This window comes from Nylanderia fulva, unplaced genomic scaffold (assembly GCF_048542155.1).
Source record: "Nylanderia fulva isolate GAGA-0341 unplaced genomic scaffold, ASM4854215v1 Scaffold10, whole genome shotgun sequence".
Taxonomy (NCBI): Eukaryota; Metazoa; Arthropoda; class Insecta; order Hymenoptera; family Formicidae; genus Nylanderia; species Nylanderia fulva.
In genome coordinates, this window is record NW_028189193.1 from 5,949,915 (window position 1) to 5,976,692 (window position 26,778).

Sequence of the window (26,778 nt, forward strand, 5' to 3'; positions counted from 1 at the left end):
CAATATACAATGTATATTGATAAAATGGATAAAAATGCAATTTCTGGTCGAGTTGATAAACTTTATGATAATGTTTTTCATCATCATATATTTCTCATAGTCACATGTCATTGATGTTTTCCAACGAACATCTTAATTCTAATCTAATTACATAATTTATTTAAGGTAACGGATCTACAATTTACAGTCTACAATCTAAATCATCTACATTCCTCTAATTTCTACAAAACCTCTAAATAATAAAATATAGTTTATTCACCAATCGATGCACAACAGCGGAATTGACTTCATCGAAGCTACGTCGATCTGTAACATAAAAACAGAATTCAAATTATAGCAGCGTAAAATAATTAATACTTTTAAAAATTATACAATATATATTATTTGAATTTTATATTCAACGTATACAATAATCAACAATATATAATTAATTAACTTTAAAAATTTTTCAGACTATTTATTTTAATATAAATTTTTGTAAGAATTTTTATATAAACTTTTATATATAAAAATATTTTTTTTCTAATTCTCTCTTGTTTAAACCATATAAATATATAGCAATAAAATTAACGTATATGTAATTTATGACAAAAAAAATATATATTATATTTTATATATTATATATATTATATATTATTATTATATATTATATATTATATATTATATATTATACAAATATAAAATAAATATTTACCACAAGGTTGCTTGGCTGGCGCCGAATGTCTCCCAGGCCTCCTCCAGGTTAGGATTGTCTGTCAAAATTTTCGATTTTACATGCGCGATACTTTAAACGACACTCCCGTACCAAAACACGCGATATTTTTGACAGACGATACTCTCGGATTTTTATAAATGCGCGATACTTTACACGACACTCCCGCACTTAATTAAGCGCGCGATATGTTGCATTTTGAATGTCTTCATTGCAGGCTGCCTAGATAAATTTTCTAAAAAAATTCCCTGAGAATTCTCTGATTTTTAAAATTCCAATAAATCAAGAAAATTTGTAAATGCAAATTTTTAATATAATTTTCTGTTTGTATATGATTTCTAATGCTTTCTATATATATTAATTAATTATAAAATTAATTTGCACAAATAAAAAAAAAATAATAAAATATTTTATATATATTTATTAATTATAAAATTAATTTGCACAAATAAAAAAAATAATAAAATACATCCTTAGACTTGTGTCTGAATCAATTTGTTTAATAAGCGAAAATTTGTCGATCATTATGCCGTATCAGATATGGGCATAATTATTTTCTTCTTTAGGTAACAGAATTATAATATCTACAATCTACACAAATCTACATCTACATTTTCACACTCTTATCTCTACAAAACCGATACCTCGTAAAAATAATAATTTACTATTCACCAATCGATACACACAGTTGACTGGAACGGACTGCAAGCTATGTTCACCTGTAACATATAAATAGAATAAAAATTGTAGTAGTGCTCAAGATATTTAATTTAATTTTTCAAACAATTATTATTATATTATTATTATGTATTATTAGATTTTATTTTATATGTGCATAATAATAATAATAATAATAATAAAAAAAACAATTAAATAATTTTATACAATTTGATTTAATACAACCAACAAATTTTGATTTAATATATTTAATAATAATAATTAAATAATAAATAAATTTTAATCGACAAATGTCCAACACTGTTCAATATGAAAACGTTTAACTCTTTTATACAAAACGTAATCGATAAGCTCTGTTTATCAGCAATTATTTATATCATATTTTACGGAAGAAAAAAAATATTTGGCCGTCTTCAAAGAAATTTAAAATAATTTTTCACGGAATGCGTGTAGGGAACACATATTCCGGAATTCATTGCGGCATGCCAGCTTGTTTCCGGCTCTCGGGAAAGAGTGACAACGCTGGTTTTTCCCTCCTGCAGGAAATGTTCGTCGGGACAGACATTAGAAGCAGCCGTCGTCGCTCGTAATTTCAAACGCATCCGTCCCTGAGAATATATTTTGAGATTTTTTTCCTCTACTTTTTCTCGACGCGATCTGCGCACGCTCGGACCGATATGATATACGTACGTTTTAAAATTCATAAAGCGCTCGTTGCCCGTCCTGGGAAACGCGCACGTGTCTGAGCATGAACGAAAGATCGAGGGAAAACGGGAAAAAAGTGTTATCATTAGGGGATTTAATATGGAAGTCTTAACGATTATGATAACAATTAAAGTTCCGCGTAGAGCTCGCGAATTTTATTTTATTAAGATAGAGATCTTGAACCGTTTGCAAGAAAATTAATTTTCTTCTCCCTTCCGAGATATCAATTAATTAATTTATTCTAATAAGCAGTCTTTTCAATTTTTATATTACAATACGGATTTTAAATATACTTTATCTAATTATTATCAGCGTTTACATTCTTACGATTTTTTTATTATATGTACAATAAAATATTTTATATATAATTATGTATAAATAATTGTATAGTTATATAAATGACATAATTATATAAATTTATATATAAATTATAAGGGTTTATATATAATATCATGTCAAATTATATATGAAACATATATTTATATATATGAAGAAATACTTATTTATTATATATATATAAATTTATATAATTATATATAAAAAGCACTTTTATCTAATTATGTGTGGATATATTTCATATATAATTTTGCGATTATATGTATAATTTTATATATCTTTATATAATTTTATACTGTTATATATAAAAGATTTTTTACCGAGCAACTAATGTCATTTCCGAGAGAATCGTGCACATAATCTCGCGTCTCAATTGCAGATTCCATACAACTATACCATATTCCCAAATTACATGGGCAATTTCGGACAGCGAGAGGCCCAGCACGAATTGGAGCTTTACGACGCCGTTGTCGATGTGAAATGTTACGAACTGGCGGCCTTATTTCTATGTAGCATCTTTGTGCCGAAATGCGGTTCTCGCGGTGGTGTCCCTGTACGTCCTTGTCGCAGTCTCTGCGTTCGTAAGTTTGCGCAATTTTTTCGTCATTTTCGGGACAAGAGATTTTTTATTTCTTAATTTTACAAAAAAAAAAAAATTATATTTTATTTTCACAAAATTATATTTTATAAAAAATAAATATAATTAATTAAATAATAAAATATAATTATAAAATTTTATTTTATTTTTATAAAATTATATTTTACAGACAATAAAATGTAATTAATTAAATTATAAAATAAAATATAATTATAAAATTTTATTTTATTTTTATTTATTTGTACTCAACAATTATTTATACTTATATCAATAGATTGCATTCTTGTTTTAATAAATTTGATCTAAATATATACATTTTCCAATAAATTATTTTAACATATAATTTTTTATTATTATTTCAATTATATGTTATAATATGACGATAAATGTTTTTTTTTTATTGCAACTGACGAAGAACGCTTATTCTGATTTTGTAAATAACAGTCTTTTTGTATTATCCAACAAACGAGATATATGCGATGTATATTTTAATAACGTTTGTTCTCGCAGCTCGATTATGTAAATGTATGGTAAAATCTCTTATACCCGCTGAATCGCCATATTTTCTGAAACTTTGAATATCGCAACTACTTGATATTCTAGTCTCGAGATATTCGCGGCGAGGAAGTGAATTTCTTTTCAATCAATTTCAGAAACCAAGAAACGCTGCGGCTTCTTTTTCAAGGTTTTCGGTTTATATCTTCCGGAATATTTTGATTGCGACCTCCTCCCGGACAATCCGAATCCCGATGAATGCATTGGACACGAAGAGGTGATGGAGGCAGAGAATAGATTCAAGAATCCAGGTAAGTAAAAAATAAATTAAAAAAAAAATGTTTTTTAGCACTCAAGTTTCAGCATCGGAACGCTAAATTTATATCTTTTATCACCTTATTTTTTATAATCTTCAACTTGTACAAACAAAAGACAAGTATATATTTTTTGATCAATTCAATTTTCTCTCGACTTTTTCATTGTTTATTTGCGTATATTGTTATATTTCGAGTAAGATTTTATTTTTCCAATTATTTGATTGAGATTTATCTCCTCGTCAACTTTTTTTGAAGATTATTTGTATCTTTAATAGAAATGAAGTTATCGAATAAAAGCAGGTGCCTGATAAAGAAACTGAGAAAATTGAAGGATTAAAATAATCTCGAAGGGATAATCGACCAAGAATTTATTCAATGAGAGAGGGACTTATTATATTTTTTTCCTTTTATGCTCTTAATAAAATGGATTTAAAAAGCAGCAGTTTGGATATTTCTAAGATTGAAAATAGCACAATCTTAACTATTTGCAGAATGTTGTTTACTTGACAGATAAAAATTAATTTATTATTTGTTCCTAATAAGTAATAAAAAAAGATAAGTCAAATGGAGAGCAAGATTAACAATATATAATATATTTTATATATTAATCTCTATCGTAAAATTTATCTTTCACTTTCGAAGGTTAATGTCAAATTAAATATTTATCATAATATGTATGCATACCATATTACGTATTACATAAAATATTTTGAGCATCATATGCCTTTGTGCGAAACAATAGGGGACTATATTATTTATGTATTTTCCGCCCTTTTGTTCTATACCGATTCATACGCGGACATTAAATATAGAATGCATCCATAAACGGAACTAATTGTTGACTAACTCGGTATTTATTGTTCGCTTATCATGTGTATTTCGGATTCTCTTTTATATCTTGGCGTTTGTCTATTCTCTCTCTCCCTCTTATCTTCTATTTTATATTGTCGTTTGGCTATTTCTCGAGTTAATTCTCTGGTTTCGATCGATCGACTAAATGCGCTCTCTTGAAACTTTCATTGTTGTAAAGATCCTTTTTGTGCTATTCGAGAAGGTATCACAGATATAATATATAAATATAATAATAAAAGATAAATAAATAATAAATAATAAAAATGGAATCATAATTTTGTAAAAATATAAATTGTAATATTTTAATGTTAAAGATAATGTTGCAGCTGCGTATCGCGATTAATTACAGTATAAATATGCAAATTAGTCCTATTTCTTTTTTAAATTTTATATCATTTTATATTAATTTATTTATATGTATATATTTTTATATATAGTAGTTTAATAGTAGTTTTATATTATAATAGTAAGTTTTATATTAATTTATTTATATGTATATATTTTATATATAGTAGTTCAATAGTAGTTCAATAGTAAGTTTATAGTAGTTTATAGTAGTTTTATAGTAAGTTTATAGTAGTTTATAGTAGTTTATAGTAGTTTTATAGTGTAGTTGATATAATTTTTATAGTAGTTTTTATATAGTTTTTTATAGTAATTTTTTATAGTTTAGTTTTCATATATAGTAACAAACTATATGTTAGGAAATATTGCGGCACGAATGTTTGAGGATTAAAAGTAACGAGAGAGATGCGTAATATTCTCGAACTTTTTCGAAACAATACCGCGATTCGCTGAATTTAAAAGATAGTCACGTACACACGTCATACGCATAACGTGTACGCGATAACGACGTTTAAAAGCTCGCGGGATGATTTGCGACGCGAGAGGAGAGAGAATTAAATGATTGCGCACGAGCGCGCACACACGCTGCAATTTCCAAAGCAAATATTACGTAAATCGCGGCGACAAGCACGGCAAACGGGATTGATCGGAAGTGCTCGTGCGCCTCGTCGTCTCGCGCGTGCGGTGGAATTTAACTCACGATTGTCGGATCCGCGCCGATAAAGAGAGAAATCCATTCGCGTCCGCGCTTAATTAAGATTGAATTGCGTTGCAATTACAGGGTCCACTCGATTGGAGTTCAATGGACTCTTAAGATTTTTCAACGATGCTTCTCGACTTTTTTTCTTTCTTTCTATCTCGTCGCGTGAACTTCCGCTTCGCTCTCTTGGATGGCGATACTCCGTAATTTTTCGTAAATGTAAAAATGCGTTGATTTATATTCACGATGCGGATTGCATGTATTAATCGCGTCATCTTTTAATCAAATCTTTTTATATATGTACAAGTGCGAGAAATTTTAGATATGATGATATTTTGCCAAAATTAAGGGATCTTTCGTGTAAACATATATCTCTCTCTGAAAAGTTACACTTTAAAGAAAAGGAAAAAATTAGGATTTTATTTTTTTTTTTAGACAAGTTAAAAAATGAAATTTGGTAAATATTTTTTATTAGTATCCTAAAAAGGATATTTATTAATATTTTTTTAATTCTCTCGCATTATTATAAGAGGATGAAACCTATATTCAATTTTTTATTAGAATTTTTTAACAAATCAAAATGTGATAATTTAAAAATATGTATTAGAAAGTTTGATTATTTTAGAAACTTATTTATTTCTTTTATTTAAAAAAATCAATAGTTAAGAAAAATAGAATTCATTATCATATACAGTACAATATAGCGTAGATTTTGAGTTGCGAGAAGTAGAATTTTAGAATAAAATAAGCAAACAAAACAAAATTATAGAAGATGTTAGAAGAAAAGGAAACAAAAATTAAATTTGAGAAATAATAAAAATCTAATTTTCACCTTCTTTTTAATTTTTGAATAAGAATTATCTTCTAAAATTTTTCGCACTCTTAAAATCATCCTGTAAACTAAAAAAAAAATTATTTGATTTAACAAAATCTGCGGTCGAATACGTGCAAATAAATATCAATGTAATAAGAACAAAATATTTTATTTTCAACAATTATTTATTTTATATATATTATATATATTTATTTTAACAATTATTTATTTTATTAAAAAATTATTTGATTTAACAAAATCTGCGGTCGAATAATTTTGTTTTCAGCGTACAAGTAAACGTAGATTCTCTCGATATTATATTACATAACTTGATAGAAGATCTTTCGGAAGTATACTTCTGTTATCTAGTATATTACATGTGGCAACTGGTAAAAGCAACATCTGATGGCGTAATTACGAAAGAAGTTTAGCGAAACGCTCCGGATGTAAACGTACGTGTCACCGCATACCTGTATTGTGTACAGGCTGCATATCGCGGATTTTGTGTTGCCCCGAGTTACATCGCGTGTGTGTAACCGCTGATGGAATCTTAATTGCAAAATCCATATTAAACTATTATATGACGGCCCACCTGCGGCGTCAAGCAGCTTTATTGAGTCGTGCACGTGTACATACAACACGTCGCGTTTCCGATGCAATGCATATATATATATATATATGTATGTAGGTGTAAAAGTATTGAGCCGAACTACGACCACACGGGGTCGATCGTGTCTATCGTACGAGAAGACATATTGCGAAAGATATAATATCACGATGGCGGGGAATGTCGATAATGTTAACCTGTCTCTCCGCACGAAAATGTAATGTAGTAAGGTAGTTCAAAGACACTTCGATACGCGAGAGAGATCTCTTGACAGTTTTAAAATTTACCGATATTCCGAGAAAACTATAAAATAAGAACGCCGAGAGCTATTGTGTAAGATATCTTTGTCGTGATTTTTTTTTGTTAAACGTCAAAAATAATTTTGCAAAAATAACATATGCAGAAGAACCAGCTTTTCTGTGTATGTACATGTATTTGGACAATTTTACTTATTTGTACCTTTTAATATTAATTTTATTTGCCTAGGAGCAAAAAATATATTGTCCAGTGTTTCTTTAATGTATCATACGAAGAGAATCAATTATTTTCACGAATATCAAGTGAATATATTTCTATACATTTATATAATTTGATTCTTTTACACATATAAAAAAATGAAAACATCTATTTCAGAGAGTCTGTGCGAAAATATTAATTAATCCATTATCATTTTTATATATCATGATATTATATTGTAATAGAATTATATTATATTACATTGTAATATAATCATATTATATTACATTATTATTTATTATATATTCGATTATATTGTAACATTATATTATACCATTATATTATATAATTATAATATAATTTTACAATGAGCGACCGTGTCGAGCTGTTCCTCAAAATATTTCATTCCACAATTGTTCGACGCAAATAGTCTCCGTTAAATTTCGAACGTATGTGACATACTGAAAATTGACACGTGTCGGCTACTGAGAGAAGCGTTGGTTAATATTTAAACAGAGATACGCTATTGCAAATCGATATCGATCACGGAGGAAGCGACACGTGCAGTTTTCACGAGTCTGTTCGAATTCGTTTATGCAGTATGCACCAGCGGGTTTCAATGCGATCGCTCACGGTGTATCCCGTCGGATTGGCAATGCGACGGTCACGTGGACTGCGAGGATCACAGCGATGAGGCCGGATGTGAGAAGTGCAACTCCTCGGCGCCCGCCAGCAAGATGTACGGCAAACTGCGTCTAGGACCCTCGCTCGAGAGTAACTCTACCCCGGATTCGATACACTGTGGCCAAAAAACGTGCATGCTGTCCAATCATACCTGTGACGGAGTTATAAATTGTCCTTGGGGACAAGACGAGCGATATTGTCGTAAGCAAACTTCCGTATATCTCTACAGCTTTACACGTGTATACACAGTAGAGAAATTTCTTTTCTTGCTAGAAACGGTCCCCGTGACAATTTTTGTGTTAAATATTTAACACATTCATGTGTTTATTTAACATATTATTGTTTTGTTAATTGAACTTAAATGTTAAATTATTAAAATAACTGAAAACAGAGATGTAAAAATAACATACTGCGCATCTATTTTTAATTTTGCACAAAATTTATTTTATATGATTTGAAGTTTTGCATTTATTTTGTGTTAAAATATTAACACAATATTTGTGTCTTTATTTAACATATCCATATATTATGTTAAATTAACACGAAAATTTCTGTAGACCGTTTAGAACATGATATCAGTTTTTAACAGAAATTTTTCAACTGTGTATATTTTATTTTAAAAATTTACGAAAAAAATTAGTGACTAAATTTCAGCTGTTTCTATATTACACATGAAATTATCATGCCTCAATTTAGCTATGATAGCTAATATTTTTTAGCTATAGAATTCTCCGTTTAACTATGGAAAAATAATAATAATAATTTCCAAATTATTAAAGAAAATATGGACAAGTTTGTTTTAAGAAGAAATAATTTTTTATTTTTGTGTCTTATAATTTTTTTTCAATCGATATATCGTAGTATTTTGACACCTCAATAGGTCGCCAATTGTATATATTATTAAAAAGCAGTATTAATAAATAAACATATCAGTAATATGATATATGTCAGCTATGTTCAAAAAGTTTCAAAAATAATGTAAATGTTAAATGTATTTTTTAAAATATTTTCTAAATATTTCCTAAATATAAAAAAATCAATATCGTCTTTCAGTAAAATTGAGTGAGAGAAACGGGGATGTTGGCGAGGGCGTCTTGCAGGTGTATAAACCCGATTTGGGAAGATTTATGTCGGCATGTGTCGCGGATTGGGAATTAACACCGGCGGGAGAGATTTGTGCCATGCTGGGATATACGTAAGTCACTTTTCTTTCAATCCGATAAATTATGTAAAATCCAAATGTTCCGTTCAATTTAGATTTTTCGTGACGTAGCTCGGGAAAAAATTTTTATATGTAACAGTATAAAATTATACAGAAATATATAAAATTATATATATAATCGCAAAATTATATATGAAATATATGTCCATACATAATTAGATAAAAGTATTTTTTATATATAATTATATAAATTTTTATATAATTATAAATAAGTATTTCTTCTCATATATAATATATAAATATATATGTTTCATATATAATTTTACGATCATATGTATAATTGTGCAATTATTTGTAATTATCATTAAAAAGTTTTTTCCCGGGGGATACTATATCTTTTTATACGATATCAGTTTTTATATGATGTATAACTTTTTTTTCGATGTATTATTAGATATCTGCATCTCAGTATTATCAAGATTTTGTATTACTTTCTATACCGTAATGAAATAAAAATTGTCGATTTGTATTTCGTCAGGGTTTTGAGCAACTCCAGTTTGATAGGTAGCTCGAGACCGAACGGGATGAAAAACGAGATTGGGGAATATCGCAGGCTAAAGGATCTCAGTTTGCTGAAACGATTGCAAGACTGCATCAATAAGACGACGCCTTATCCTACAGTCAGACTCACTTGCACGGAATACGGTAAATTATTCCAAAATAAATTCTTTTCGCCTTCTCTCTTCTCGCTTCGAGGGAGGGTCCGTAAATTTGCTTTTAAAGAGGACGTTTTTTTGCGACTCGCTGACAAATCGATTCTGCTGCAGCCTGCGGCCGCAGAAATTCTATTTACAAAAACTTGAGAGTGAAACGAATTGTGGGTGGTGTGGAGTCAGCGCCTGGCGATTGGCCGTTTCTCGCAGCAGTTCTCGGTGGACCAGAAGAGATCTTTTACTGTGCCGGAGTTCTCATTGCCGATCAATGGGTCCTGACCGCGTCTCATTGCGTCGGCAAGTACGTAATCTATTTTAAACGGAACTATATACGTATACAATAGACAAATTTGTGTTTTCTTGTTACAAACGGTCTCCGTTCAAATTTTTTAATTATTAAAACAACTAAAAAAATGAAAAAATAACACAATGTGTATCTATTTTTTATTTTACACGATAAATATGTTCTGCTTTATTAGTGACAATTTATCTGTTAAAATTTGCAGAAAATATATTGACTTTTTATTTTATAATATAAGTGGGGTGATAAAATCTAAAATTAACATATTTTTACATTAAAACTATGTTAATTTAACAGAAAATTTATTTCAAATTACTTGAAATTTTGCATTTATTTTGTGTTAAAATATTCTCTGTTTAACATATCCGTATTATGTTAAATTAACACAAAAATTTCTATGGACCGTTTGGGACATGTGATTTCTGTTAAATTTAGCAGAAATTTTTCAACTGTGAAATCAATATTTGTGTTTAATTTATGCACGAAAATACGACTTGAAATTTTATGTGTAACAAAATTTTTCTATCGCATGTTTTAGTAAAAAAAATATATATGTGTAAAAATCAAAAAATGAGTTTATTCTCCCTCACGTGAACAGTTTTAGTCAGTCAGAGGTATCCGGCTGGACGATACAGCTTGGGCTTGCTAGAAGACTCTCTCACTCTTACGTAGGCCAGAAATTTAAAGTGAAACGCGTGATCGCTCATCCAAATTATAATCTGAATATCGCTCACGACAACGATATTGCGCTGTTTCAAGTAAGTGCATACTTTTATTAGGTGTTTCCAAACAATGTAATGTGCAAAATATTTTAGTTTTTACACTTGATATATCTGACACGTATATAAAATTATTTCCTATTTGGATTTAAATGTCATTTTTTTAGCGATATCTTTTCATATAATATATTTTGTGTCGTAGCTAGAGAAACGGGTTGATTATCACGACCATGTGAGGCCTGTGTGCTTACCAGCTGCTACCACCAATCTTACACCTGGTACAGTTTGTACAGTCATCGGTTGGGGCAAGAAAAATGACACCGATTGTAAGTATTTTATTTTATTATAATAAAATAAAATTTTTTCAGTGATTCTTTTCATTTTTTTTTCACTAAAAAATTATTGAATTAATAATATTTATTTCAATACTGCTTAACAAATCATTTATTTGAAACAAACAAATATTTATCTGTTCTGAAAAGAATTTTTTTATATTAAATAAATATTTTTACATCAAATCAATATTATTAGTTTCAAATAAATTATTAGGCAATATTGAAATAAATACTTATTTGAATTCAATAATTTTTTTTTTCAGGAGAATAGAGAAAAATAAAAATGTATGCACTTCCTATTCTTTTACAGTTGTGTGAAATATTTAAATGATAATTTTGAATTAAATTTTCTTTGAAATATGCGTATTTAAAACAAATTTTACAGACGATAAACTTGCTTTAAATTTTTTAATTAATTATAGAGAGTATAAAGATGGATTTACTTTTTTTTTTTAAAATAAGTCCAATCATTTGTTATTCCATTGTTTTTTTTCAGGGTCTGAATATGAGCCGGCCGTAAACGAGGTCGAAGTTCCTGTCATAAATCGAAGTCTTTGCAACATGTGGTTAGCGCATAAAGAATTGAACGTCACCGACGGAATGATTTGCGCTGGTTATATAGATGGAGGAAAGGACGCATGTCAGGTAAGTTTTTTAAATAAATTTTATCTTGCGTGTGTGTTTTCCCCATAGATTACGTCGAAAAGTTTCATCTACATTGAGAAAAAAAATTGCCAATGTTATTGTTCGAATACAACTATTTGATATTAATTATCGAGATATCTTCTAAACGAGAATGCAATCCTATACAGCACAAAATATTTTTAAAATTTTTTAAAAATTTTTCTTAAAAGATAAAATAATTCTCGAAAATATTTTTAAAATTTCCCCTATGTCTGCTTTTTTATGTTTAAAAAATATTTTCAGAAACATTTTTGAATATAGATTTAAACTAATATTTCAAAAATATGTATTAAATATTTAAGAAAATATTATCTAAGCGATAAAGAAGAACATTTTTAAAAATATTTTTAAGTTTTTTAAAATATTCTAAAAAATGTTATCACAAAAAATTTCTAAATCATTTAAAAATATTCCTGAATTTATTTTAAAATGTTTTTATTACTATTTTATAGAAATATTTAGAAATATTTTTGGAAAATATTCATAATATTTTGTATTACACGTGCAGGCAATATGGTACTTTCGGTACATGTTTTCTGTGCCGAAAGCAGCCGATTTCCCCCGCCGCCATCTAGCGGCGACACGGTGAGTGAATAAGCCGGTTTCAAAGCCATTATCTACGGCTGAGCCGCGTTAAAAGTCATTGTATACGGCTCAAGCCGTAGGAAATGTATTGAAACCGGCTATTCCCCCACCTTGCCGCGGCAAGATGGCGGCGTGCGATCAGCCGCCTCGCGCACAGAAAACGCGCCGAAACAGCCACTTTGTCTGCACTTGCAATACAAAATAGTATGTGTATCAAGTGCGGATTGACAATTGTTCACTCGTGTGGGGTGGTCGCACTCGCCCTCGGCTCGTGCGTCCATCCCCCGCACTCGTGACCAATTGTCAACTTTCCGCACTTGATACACAATATACTATTGTATTACACGTGCAGGCAATATAGTACTTTCGGTACATGTTTTCTGTGCCGAAAGCAGCCGATTTCCCCCGCCGCCATCTAGCGGCGACACGGTGAGTGAATAAGTCGGTTTCAAAGCCATTATCTACGGCTGAGCCGCGTTAAAAGTCATTGTATACGGCTCAAGCCGTAGGAAATGTATTGAAACCGGCTATTCCCTCACCGTGCCGCGGCAAGATGGCGGCGTGCGATCGGCCGCCTCGCGCACAGAAAACGCGCCGAAACAGCCACTTTGCCTGCACTTGCAATACAAAATAGTATGTATATTAAGTGCGGAAAGTTGACAATTGTTCACTCGTGACCAATTGTCAACTTTCCGCACTTGATACACAATATACTATTGTGCTGTATGGGATACCTATTAATAATCGTAGAACAGTTCTAATGTGTCTAAAAAAAATGTCACGTCCATGATAAATTTTGTTGCGAATAATAAATTACGCGAATCACTTTTCCTCATCAAGGGCGATTCCGGGGGGCCTCTGTTGTGTCGGGACAACAACGATAGAGAGAGATGGTTCGTCGGCGGTATTGTCAGCTGGGGCATAAAATGCGCCCACCCAAAACTGCCCGGCGTCTACGCTTACGTGCCCAAATACGTATCGTGGATCCAACAAGAAATGTCTAAGTATTCCGAGATTGATAACTGCAACGAAAAGATGCAGTTCGAGACATTCAACAAAACAAATATATAATTGGACAATATCAAAATAACCGAAGTAACTAAAATGGAGATGAAAAAGAGTAAATATATATGATCTATATCGTCTTAAACATCATTCACAGAAGATAGTATTTTCTACATATCTCAGAAGAGAAGAGAGAGCTGTATTAAGCAAAGATCATCAATCTCGTCAATTGAATAATCACGGATGACAGAATAAGAATCGCGATTGCCAAACTTTGGACGATCGAATGTCGACGGAGTGCGATCAATCTTTCCTCGAGTGATAACAATAAGATTGATTCAATTAATCGTGGCGGAAAAAATTCCTTCTCATATCACGCTATGCATTACAAATCGCATGCCCGAATATTGGATATTTGCTCTATCGTAATACTCTCATTGTCAGTCATAGCTCGGCTACGAACACAAAGTTTCATCCCTTCGCGACTTTTCGTAAGAAGAATTATTTGATAAGCCATTCGGAACTAAAGGAGAACCAGATAATCGGAAACATATAGGATACACTATTCTTTACTTAAATGGAGCTGCATACGGACGCCGTGGATGTTTGCGTACATAAGTTCAAATAAAATAAGCCATTTTCTAGGAAATTACTAGACACAAAAGAGAGGATCAACCATGCCGATGCGTGTACTTTTGGTATTGAAATAAGAAAACCAAAAAAACTCGAGGCTTTGTGCACAAAATGAAAATCACCGCATATGATGCGACAAAAAATATTTTGTATCGCTGCCGATTTTAGGACAGCTGTATATGAGCCACCAAGTGGTCGAAATTCTTGATTTAAAGGGTGTGCGTTTAACGATATTCATTGATAATTAACGTTTAATGGTATTGATATGAGTCGTTTTTTGAGAGCGGAATGAGCGATGTAAGTAATAATAGATTATACATATTTTAGAATCCATATGTGAGATGCCTATTTTATAACACAAAATTTTTTAATCTTTCGTTTATGATCACGTGAATAAAAATATATTAAGCAGCTGAATTAATCATTAAATATAAATATTTAATAATCTGTGATTTACATGAACAATTCTCATAGAATAGGAGAGAAAACATTTTTATTTTGAAATAGATCTATATTTGCATAGATTTTTCATTTATACATCTTATATTCCTGTGTAGAAAGAAAAGTGAGAGAAAGGTTTTTCAAAAATTTGTGATACACATGCACAGAGATATCTTAATAATATCAGAAATTAATTTAACGAGTATTGTTAAGGTAAAGAAAAAATATATTGAAAAAAAAAATGCGCAATATATATAATCGACAAACTGTATTTTTGTAAACGAACGAGTTAAACGCACACCCACTAAAAAAGAAGAGTCGTACACGATTATTGCATGAAATGCGATCAGTGTGTACCGTCGGATAAATATTTTAAATGAAAAATATTACAACATACGACAATATATCCTACGACAAGAACCGTCTATGTGCTTATCGATGTAAAAAAAAAAAATAATGCATTGCAACGTATGTCTAGTTAGTTCTATCTATTATAATAATCGTGTTTGTCGGAAACATGAGTCACGCACCTAAAATCTACAGTCGCATGTGTAAATATATAGACGTTATCTTGCATACTGTGTCTTCCCCTGGATACGATAAACGCTAAATAAATCGTGCAATTCAATATTTAATCCGTATTTATGCGTGTAAACATACGAGGTGGAAATCTCAAGAATGTGTTAATATATGAACTGCCATGACAGAGTAATATATCAGCGCGTATCTTACTGCAAACGTCACTACATATTTGATGAGAATATGTTAGCATTGCAGTCTAAATGCTCGTTTGTGTTTATGCAATTTTGTTTATTTTGGACTTTCCAGCGTTTATCGTATCAAAAGGTACAGCATGCCGGAACTCTCTGATGTTAGGCTGAGCCAAACAGAAAACTTGATAAACTTCTTATATTTATGAGTTACAACTATGAGTTTTGATATTTATTAAGAATGTTAAAGAAATGCTGACCGTGACTGTTTTACCGACTTTAAGTTTAAGAGCTTTTGTTTTTATTGGCTATACAGTTTGAAAAATCTGTCTCCACAATTAAAGTACTGATAATAATGAATGAGGAGCGCTGTAATTTTATATAAAAAAACAATAAAAGTTCAAAAATTACAGTTTCTTTATCTCTTGCATCAACAATACTTATTTAATACAAAGGTTCCGCAGTTTATTTGTGCACAAAATATGGCATTCTTAATAGAGATGACATGAAAGAATAATACAGAAGTAATAAAAATGAGATTAAAAGCCTGTATCAAAAGATTCGTACTTGAATTAATTATGTATGTATATTTGCATGCGGAATCAATGACATAAAACAGCAAAAATTAGTTGCAGGACAACGCTCCCCATTCATTATTATCAGTACTTTCATTGTGGAGGATTTTTCAATCTGTATATTCAATAAAAAGTGAACCTAACTTAACTTGAAGTCGGTAAAACAGAACAACGGCAGCATCCCCTTAAATATTTTTTTAATATGCAAGTATATTAAAGATCTTTTTATATTAATTTAAAAAATGCACAGTATCTGAAATTTCCTGTATATATATATATTATATACAGATATATACAGAAAGTTTTAGATATACTATGAATTTTATTTATATATCGCAATAAATAAATGTTCAATTGATTATGTTGCTGACATGTTTTAAAGAAAAAAATTAATTGCAAATAAAAGGATTTAATGTTGCGCAGCGTTGCTCAGCCTGCCATATTTTAATTCAATACGAAGTATTCGATACATTTGCAACGAACGTATCGAGCACTAAATAAGTTGTACTTATAAAAGTCGTTATACATAATTTGAAGCATGTAGAGGCTTGTAGATTAGTGTTCGTAGACAGTGGCGGATTTTTTATTAGGCGCAATAATAAGAATATCATTGAATGGAAGAAATTCCAAATCAAGAGTTGCGTTTAAATAAAGGCCTAACAGTGGTCGAGATCCGCTTCTGTACGTAGGGCCTATGTATTCGATATAGTCGTAAGAAACATGTTGACTGAATTCTAGGGACAATACTTTGCACCAGCACCTTTTTGATCTGCACACTCTAGGGAAATCGTTTTTCAATGAGTATACTTTATACAAGATATCTATCGTTTACGGGATCTCTATAGGAGCCTTACTCTCTAACTGACTTAGACTTTTTCTAAGCGGCGAGACGAATAGCATCAGTATTGTTGGCCGAGATGACAATAATTAGTATTCAGCTTAGTTTAGTTATGAGCTATATTTAATTATTTAATCGCTTGTTACTCTTGGAATGCAAAATTTATATCTAATTTTACGCTGAATGTATTCCACAACAAGATTTAAATAGATGATCAAAAAATTACGAGATACAAATTTATATAACTAAAAGTAGTAGTAGAGCGAATTTCAAATAAAGCATTAAAGCTCAAGGATTTGGCTTTAAAATTTCGGCAAGATTTTTAAATTTAGACAAAGCTGTTTTGAACGTATTTCTTATCATTTAAGAAAAAAAACAACGTATCTTTTGTTGTATTTTAATAAAATAGTGATATTTTGTGCATTATTTATAATATAAGTGATATTTAATAGAGTTTATTTTAGATTAAAAAAAATTCATCCTTATAGTAATTTATTTTTTGCAAATGCATTAGATAAAGAAAGCTTCTTTTATTATTTAAAGAAAATATTGTAGTACTTCGAACATCTCAGAATAATTTTTTAAGACAAGAACTTATACAGACAACAAGAAAAAAAAACGTTGGACAATAATAGTCTTCCTTAGTATCCAGACAACAGTTTAGTTGTAAAAATGGATAATATATTTAAATAACCGACAATACTGTGTGAGCAGACAATAAATAGAATTAGGAAATGTTCCATGATGGACAATAAATTATTTATTAAGAAATAAAATAAGGAATTATTTGTAAATTTAGGATACGAAAGTGATGAGTTAGATAATTAGAATATATAATTGTAATTCGGGGATGTATAATCTATTAAAATTATCCTCATAATTATTGTAAGAGGTAAAGGTATACTGCACAATCGCGGAAATTTATTATTTGGTGGAAGAGAAAGCTAATATTTATATATTCTATTTTGCATTATCAAATATTTTTGCGGAATATACCGCGTACGTATATATTATACGTTATTTTTTCATTTAAAGAAAGATAAGATAGAGACAATCAGAAGTGGCAGTATCTTATTTTTATAATTATTTGTTACATTTTATGTCAGCGCGTAATTATTATGCATTATCATATAACAATAATCATAATAATTAAAAAATTATTAACAATTACTACAATTATTACAATTATTTATCTATTATTATATATAATTATATATTATTATATATAATAACATTCTTATAATCATCATAGATATGAGCAATTGATAATTTTCTTTCTTGCATTTTCGTGTTAAGTTAAAGAACAGTAACTGCCAATTATAAAGTATGAATTTTTTCTATTTACATATCTACATTATATCGTAATATTCTAAGTAACAATTATTATTTTTTTATTTGCATCTAATATACACTTTTATAAATTTTGATTTTATATGTATAAAAGATTAAATTTATTTTATATATTATTATTATTAAATTTTCATAAAAATATGATTTATATTTTATTTTTTATAAAGCTTCATATTTATATTTTTTAAACATTTTTCATTATTAATATTTTTTAATAATTTATCGATACCAAACACAAATATTTTTGATCGCAGGTGCGCAAACAAAATATTGTGATGAAGTGTAAAGTCAATGATTAATATTAGATATATGTATATTAAATATATATACATATACATATGTATTAATGAAAAAAAACATATATACATATGGATAATATAAAGTGAAAATATAGCTAATATATGTGTAATATACTGAAAAAATTAGTGTAAGATTTTATAGTTACAGAGAGATAAGTATTATAGTAACAAATATTTACGAGAAATCAAACATGCGAGAAATTTAATTTTATTGTTTATGGTTTAATACTACAAATTTTATTTTATTCGGAATATTTTCGGACAAGATATTCTAGGATAATTAAAAGAGATATTGTCGTAAATAAATGTATAGAATCAGTTTTTAAGTTTTAGAAAAAGTACGCAATAATGCGTAAATATATTTGTATAAACGTATATTAATAGCAAGAAAGAATGTTTTGCATTTTATTTTGTATCAAAACAATTTGAGATTACTATATGAACAAATTTATATTCTATGTAAAGGCAATGGCATGATTGAATTGTTCAAAAGAAAAAAAAAATATTCGACTTTTAATGTGTCGAATTGTTCGAACCGATTTTCAACGAGAGCAATTCAAGTGTCAAAGAAAGTTCTGTTTATGATTTCAATTTTTGTCAATTTTTTTCCTTACTGTCGCATATAATGCGAACTAGATAAAGAATTATATGATGAAGCATAAGGATATAACTTATACTATATTTATTTTTGCATAAGTATGTATACACGAACAGTAACATTAGCGAGTGAAAAAAAACTTTCTAATATAAACTGTCACAGAAAATATTTCCAAGATCAATGTATACCCTAAGGTATAATTTCTAAAGAAAAGCTATATATAATATTAGTTACTAGATTTAAAGATCGTTTCAAACAGATGAAGATTCTACGTCAGAAGACTTGCGCAAATTAATATTTGTGGTCGATTTAAAGAGCAGTTGTAGTGTTGTGTTAATTTATATGTTAATTGTTACATGTATGGTAAATTTATATGTAAGATTCGTTAGACTCTTGTAGACCGCTCGCGTAAAGTTCTGTAACTCGATGAAAGTATATTTCGCTTTGTGTTCTGTGTAGTTATAATTCTCTCGAGTAATTTGCGCCGACGAATCTTTACTTTTGCGTCACACTCGTTCACCCGAGAATAATATATCAGTTTCTAGTAGAGAAGTCTCCACTTACGCTCGTGAATAGTGACTTCGTAAGTATTCGAAGTATTCACTTGCATCGAAAATATGGAAAAATGCTGCTCACAAAATACAAAATGATGTCTCTCCTTCTCGCGCGAACAAGTATTCTTTCTAAAAGATACTACAAAAATGCATAACTACTCCTGTGAAGTCAATGTCGGATAGTAAGGTAGCGTAAGATATTATACGTCGCATGTAAATGTATACATATATATATATATATATATATATATATATATATATACATATATATATATATATGAATCGTCGCAAGATGTTGCACAAATATTGAGCGTCACGGAATAATGTTTGCACTTATCGTGAGTGCGTTTGTATGCATAATTAGGTTCGATAATTAAGAGAAGCAAAACGCATATCAATTGCTAATGAGAAAATTGCACTACTTTCTTAGCATCGAAGTAAGAAGTTTGATAAATTTTTTGCGAAACCTTATTTGTGACAGATGCATCCATATGCATTCGTTGCTTCTCGCACCTTTCTTTCGGACCCCGTTAATTTTCGTTGGCTTTAGAGGAAATTTATTTCGAATAAAAACGTCAAAAGTCGGTATAAGCACAGAGATATTATCAATGTATACGAGAACTGTGTATTAATTAATCTACTATTCATGCTACTATTTTATATCGAGAAAAAAAATGATACTCGATTGGAATGCAAAGTACGACTTTTTACGTTCTTCAATTTAATACATAGATCTTTATATTCAGAGTGAAAGAATTTAGACATAAATTATCTTAAGAGAAAAATATGCAACTATACAATCGTTACTGAGCTTGAAGATATTGATATACTATTATACAAAATAATTTTGATATCGACCAGACACATATACGAAATGTAACACAAAATATTTGTGCATTTATTTATTTTAGTTAGTTATATATATTTTACAAATTTTTATTTAATTTAAACAAAATTTTATTAAAAATTTCATTAAAAGTTTTATATGTCAATTTATTTCTATATTATATGTTAATTTAAATTTGTAAAATTTTTGTTAATTCGTAAAATATAGAAATAATACAAAATTGCTACAAATAAATATACGTTTAATGAACAGTGTAGGTCGATATTGAAAAGCTCTAATAAAATTTATAATATAGAATATTTTGTACTTTAGATTCCTTAACAGCAGTGATAATGCAAATTTTTTAATAGAGAATATTTATACTTCCGAATATAAATAATATTAATTTGATCAGTAATCAGTTTAAATCCGTACAAGCACATTAAACGTACTTGTAATGTATGTAAAAAATATTAGTAGCCAAAGATGTAATTATTTTAAATTTAATTGGAGTCCTATTTTTTCAAAAGTTTTATAATAGAAAATTGTGTTAATAATCGCCGATACTTGTTATTAATTTAAAAAAGCGAGATAATTTTTAAGATCGCATAATTTTTTGAAAGTAGAATTATAAAAAAATTTTAGAAAATACACAGGTAAAACTTTAAATTTCTTTATAGTTATAATAAATTTTAGAAAAAAGTTATTTCGACTCTATTACACTTTTTAGAAACAAGATATCTTATTTATTCATTCGATGCAATCTTGTAAGCAAATTATATTTCCAAAAATTTTAAAGAGCAAAAAATAGGAGCTCTTTAAAATACTATTTTTGAAATTTTCTCTCTTTCTCTTTCTCTCTCTCTCTCTCTATAACAAATATTTTGTCAGGTTATAAGATTTTCAAGCTAAAAATTTTTTTAGCAAAGTAGAATAGTTTTTTTTTAATAATGTACAAGCAAGAAAAGAAGAGTAGAAAAGAGTAATAAGACCCGATATGAGGTATAAATTTGAGAAAAGATATATTCAATAATTTTGCAAGCTCAAATATATTTTGAGACTTCGGCTTGCTTTTAGTGTAAGTAATTCGAAGCAGACGATGGCAAATATAACGCGAGAATCTTGAATGTGATTGCTTGTTTGTGCTCGGCACAAATCCTAATCGTACAATCAGTGGTATCAACGATATATAAACTTATGTAGACTTATACGCGTCGCAGTTACGCGCAAAAAAAAAAACACATACACGTACGCGTAAAAAACATGCTCACATTTACAAGATTAATATAGTGGATAAAGCGGCATTTGCCTATACTCTGCGTCCAGGTGTTCTTGGGATAATTTCGTACAGAAAAATAAGATGTCGTTTTAAGGCAAAAGGCTTTTCTCTATTAGAAAACAAATATTAATAAAAAGAGAAGATATTCTGGTACGAACACTTTGGGCGATACTTTTAGCGTGTCTGTATAGAGTTATCCCAGGATGAAGGATGTAGAATGCGCAAGATCTTTTGTCCGCTTTATTAGCGTAATTAGTGCTACCGTGTGTTACGTGTAGCATAATAAAGTGATTAAGCTGATGTTTCTATGTTGATAATATACCTGACGTTGGTTATAAATGTAGGTACATACGTGTATTGCTGTGATTAATATATAAATATTTAATAGACAGTGTTGTATCGTTAGATAATTAATGTTAAATGGGATAAAGACAGTCATCATCGCTGTCAATCGTTTAGACGTGCGCGCAATACATTGATCACATCCGCACAGTTGAAAAATTTCTGGTAAATTTCACAGATATCACATGTCCCAAACGGTCCACAGAAATTTTTCTGTTAATTTAACGTAATATGGATATGTTAAATGGAGATACAAATAATTTTAACACAAAATAAATGCAAAACTTTAAATAATTTAAAATAGATTGTCTGTAAAATTAACATACTTTTAATGTAAAAATTAACAAAAATATTAATTAATTTTAGATTTTATCATCCCCACTCATATTATAAAATAGAAAATCAACAATTTTTTCTATAAATTTTTAATAATAGATAAATCTTGTCACTAATAAAACAGAACACATTTATTCTGTAAAATTAAAAACAGTTGCACGGTGTGTTATTTTTACATTTTTTTCAGTTGTTTTAATAATTTAACATTTAAGTTCAATTAACAGAACAGTAATATGTTAAATTAACACATAAATGTGTTAAATATTTAACACAAAAATTTTCACGAGGACCGTTTTTAACAAGAAAACACAAATTTTTCTACTGTGCATATATGTCTGTATTAAGCTATGTTTGCAAATATTTATGGATGTACCGCGAATTTAGAAACTTATGGATTTCATTCTTCCTGTACTACAGTCTTTAACGATCAATTCAGCAAATATTTTGGTACCTTGAAACTTTAAACGCTATATTATTTCTCGACATTGTCACGATTCGCAGAATTCTTTTGTATGTAAAATTATGATTAAAATTTGTTTTCGAGAGCATATTCAGCTGCTATCACTGTTCAGCTGATGTTTTACTATGCGCGATATCAATCTAATTAGCTAATGTACTATAAGAGATAATGATATTGTCTCGAAGTCATTTTTGGGATTCATCAGTAATTTAGACGTAAATAAATTACAAGATTCGACACATTATATCACATATAGAGACCTAATGAGAGATGTAAAAACGAATAGGACCTATTGCCATTTTTAGATGAGATCCTCCCATGAATTCTGATAAAATAAAAAAAATTTTATAAATATAATTATTCTAGAAGAAAGTACGTAGTTCTCGTTTCCTCAGATAAATGTCAAACATTAGAAAATATTAATTGCCAAGCTGACTTCGAGATAATACGGTAGAATCAACGTTTGCACTGCCTTTCCTATTCATTAGTGTAATCAGACGTGACTGTCTCGTCTCTAGCGCGGACATTATAAAATATTGTTGCGTACGTATATGCATATTGCTGTTAACTCTATCCGTAAAAATCTGGAAAAAGCAGTAGATTTTAAAGAAAGAAAATGACGTTAATTAAATTCACTCTTGCTGGTCGAGAGTCATAGTCTGTCACGTAGCGGGATATATTTAACAAGACATATGAGACTCTATATATATATATATATATATATACTCTTGCAAGACAAATGCCATGTGACTTATGGGAATATACTTTAGCAGTGCGCGAATTATATAAATTGATATTTTATTAGAATTTTAACGAAACTGCACAATAGCATTAATTATATATTTTTATATAATTTTTATTTAATAATATAACTTTGTGTGTAATCTTATTTTCACAATAACATATTAATTTGGTGTACTTTTTATTTATTTTTAATTGTTTTATTATTAATTATTATTATTAATTAACTATTATATAAATACTTTTATAAATGTCTATAAATAATATTTAATAATAATTTTTTATATTAAAATAATAATAATAATAATTATAATTATAATAATTTATTTTATAATTAACTTGTATTTGACCAATTTTTTGGCTTTATCAGATTGAATTAATAATTTTTACCGTCACTACAATTGTGTGACTGCATAAGTACATATACCTGTTTGTCAATATATTTTTGCAGATTGATTATAAACAGAATATTTTCGAAACTAGGATGAATATAAGAAAAAGTACAAAATAAAGATTCTATTATTAATAATATGAATACTTAAAAACATATCTGGACATATCTACAAAAGAGGCTAAATAATTTCTTAAGGTATTTATTGTTTTCAACCAATTAACTATTGGTTCACCTGATTATCAACCGCACAGCTGATGAGCCTGATTATCAATCGCATCCGTTCGGACTCACAATATAATTTTACTTTTGCATGATTTCGAATAAGGATATATGTTAAAATTTAATTGTATAATATTAATAAATTTTTCTCAGGAAAAATGATACATTAATTTATTATAAGTAAAAAAAAAGTGTATAAAATAAAACTAAATGATTCTGTTTTATAAAGATGTACACAAATATTTTTTTATCTGTTACACGTGTATATTGCAGATGCTGTATTGTAGAAATTTATCACATTTTTATTTGCATATATATTGTCGTTAAGAAGTTTACAAGGATTAAATAAGGGACGCACATGGTATTTGCCAGAATATTAGATATTGAATTTTTAATTTTTTAAATTATTGAATGTATTCTCTAAATAAGTACAATCTGCAAAAATAATAAAAATACATGGCACGAGAATCATATTGTGAGTTTATAGATGCAGATTAGTACAAAGCAATTATATTAAAACATCGATGAAGAAAATTAATGTATATGTATATATATGTGTGTAAATATATACATGTGTATATATGTATATGTGCGTATGTACACAACACACACACATACACAGACACTTTCTTGTAAGAAGATATATGCAGCCAAAAAATATATGCGATAAATATTGATATATGATATATTTATGGAAAATTCGTGTTGATAAATAAATTATGTATTAACAATGTATCTTATTATTTACTACTTACCAATTTATTGCAGTAATGTTAATATCATTGCATCGTACAGCAATTAATAATAATCTATATACATATAGTGAACAGATAATATTAGTTTTGATTGATAAAAAAAATTAATATAATAATCTATATTCTTCTTCTATTTTTTGTGTACATGTAAAAAATTTTTTCTTGCATTTTTCTACCAAAAATAATATGATCAAAAAATTGTTTTATTAAAAATTTGTTAATTACTTACTTTATTAAAAGTTATTAATTATTATTTAATATCAATATATTCTTCTGAACTTTATATCAATTATATTCAAACTAGAAATATTTTTCATAGAATAAATAACTAAATTGAATAATGATTAGAAATAATGTTAAATTTATGAATTATTTGTATGTGTGCATATACACGCACATTTTCATACAATCATGTATATTACAACATTAAATAATTAGCCCAATTTGTTTCAATCTGTTCATTTATCGATACAATAGTATTGTAAAGTATATAATAATATTTTTATATATTCTTAACGTAAATCTTTATTTTTTTCAAATAAAATTTTTATAATTTTATTAATATGATTCCAAATTAATTAATGACTTAAAATGTCAAGTATGTTATATATATCGAAATAATAATTAAAACTTTATTATTACAATTAGTATTCTTGCAAATTTAAATGCAAACTTTTATATATAATAATTGTCAAAAAAATATTTAAATACGTTTCTAAATATTTGTCGTTTCATAGATACATTTTATATATATCTAATAACTCTTACAAATCCATTATCTTTTTAATTAAAATAGAAAATTCATCGGTACGATGAACAGCACCGATAATTTACACAGCAAACATTTCCAAACTACATATTTTTCTTAAAAAGTAATTATTGACATTTTCCACTTATTGAGCTATTTTAGAAATAATAATAAATAATTGTTTACCTGATAATTGCAATATCTCTTCAATATAGCGGGAAAAAACGCGGTAAAAGCGGGCGCTAACTGAACGCTGGCGACATCTCGCGCTGTCTTCCGAAACTAACCTCGCATCGTGCAGAGATTCGAAGAAGTCATAAACGATCACATAAACACAGACACTGCATTTATATACTACACAACAAGATTGAATGTTTATAATATATATTGTCAGTACATAATAAATGCGTATATTATAAATATATATATATATATATATATATATATATATATATATATATATGATGGGACACACAGATTTACACATAAATTCACGTGGTGCATTTAATTATTCAATCGAATGAAGTAATTACGTGGGTTAATGTACTCACTATAATCACTCACTGTTACCATAATCGTGTTCGACGTGCTGTTTCTTGCGATCGCGTCTCGGAAACTAAATACGAGCTGTCAAACGTCGACTGACCCGCTCGACTGTCGCCGCGCGAATGACAACGCGACGCGTGACCTCGCGACCAAAACAATACGCCGCGCGTCGCCGAACGCCGTATTTATGTACGCATATACGCAGTCGCGAAAATATTCAAGTATGATTCCAGTTCTGTTGACGAAAGCGCATCGCGATTCAAAATTGATCTGTCTCGCGTTATTTCGATATCGATTCCGGCATGACGTAACAACTTCGATACGCGTCGAG

At 28.8% G+C, this 26,778-nt stretch overlaps 2 protein-coding genes across 6 annotated transcripts in view; one reads left to right on the forward strand and one right to left on the reverse strand.

Moving 5' to 3' along the window:
- LOC114938341 (corin serine peptidase) overlaps positions 1–18,165 on the forward strand; it is a 56,654-nt gene extending 38,489 nt beyond the window's left edge. For 2 of the 4 annotated variants that reach the window (XM_029312252.2, XM_085483415.1), the window contains exons 11-20: positions 2,811–3,012; positions 3,683–3,835; positions 8,216–8,500; positions 9,353–9,494; positions 10,000–10,166; positions 10,289–10,475; positions 11,074–11,233; positions 11,397–11,520; positions 12,026–12,174; positions 13,639–18,165. In XM_029312252.2, coding sequence (XP_029168085.2) covers positions 2,811–3,012; positions 3,683–3,835; positions 8,216–8,500; positions 9,353–9,494; positions 10,000–10,166; positions 10,289–10,475; positions 11,074–11,233; positions 11,397–11,520; positions 12,026–12,174; positions 13,639–13,869 — 1,800 coding nt within the window. In that variant the 3' untranslated portion in view covers positions 13,870–18,165. The remainder of the gene's footprint in view (positions 1–2,810; positions 3,013–3,682; positions 3,836–8,215; positions 8,501–9,352; positions 9,495–9,999; positions 10,167–10,288; positions 10,476–11,073; positions 11,234–11,396; positions 11,521–12,025; positions 12,175–13,638) is intronic. The other 2 variants (XM_085483413.1, XM_085483417.1) reach the window with 1 other exon arrangement.
- LOC114938357 (uncharacterized) lies at positions 108–26,558 on the reverse strand. 2 transcript variants are annotated; one of them, XM_029312276.1, is made up of 5 exons: positions 26,453–26,558; positions 26,088–26,255; positions 1,385–1,431; positions 695–752; positions 108–306 (listed from the first exon to the last, which is right to left on the reverse strand). In XM_029312276.1, exons 1-5 carry the CDS (start codon positions 26,472–26,474, stop codon positions 233–235), a joined length of 369 nt encoding a protein of 122 aa, XP_029168109.1. In that variant the 5' UTR covers positions 26,475–26,558; the 3' UTR covers positions 108–232. The 2 variants fall into 2 exon arrangements, with proteins under 2 accessions (XP_029168109.1, XP_085339552.1); XM_085483426.1 differs by lacking the exon at positions 108–306 and having other exon boundaries at positions 701–960.
- Between the last annotated feature and the right edge of the window lie 220 nt (positions 26,559–26,778).

Excerpts from the sequence above, each read along its gene's own strand:
- LOC114938357 (XM_029312276.1), bottom strand. The coding sequence starts at position 26,474 with ATGGTAACAGTGAGTGATTATA. Across the intron at positions 753-1,384 it reads TCAACTGTGTGTATCGATTG|ACAATCCTAACCTGGAGGAG; the intron begins GTGAATAGTAAA and ends AAATTTTGACAG. Across the intron at positions 307-694 it reads GCCAGCCAAGCAACCTTGTG|ATCGACGTAGCTTCGATGAA; the intron begins GTAAATATTTAT and ends TTTATGTTACAG.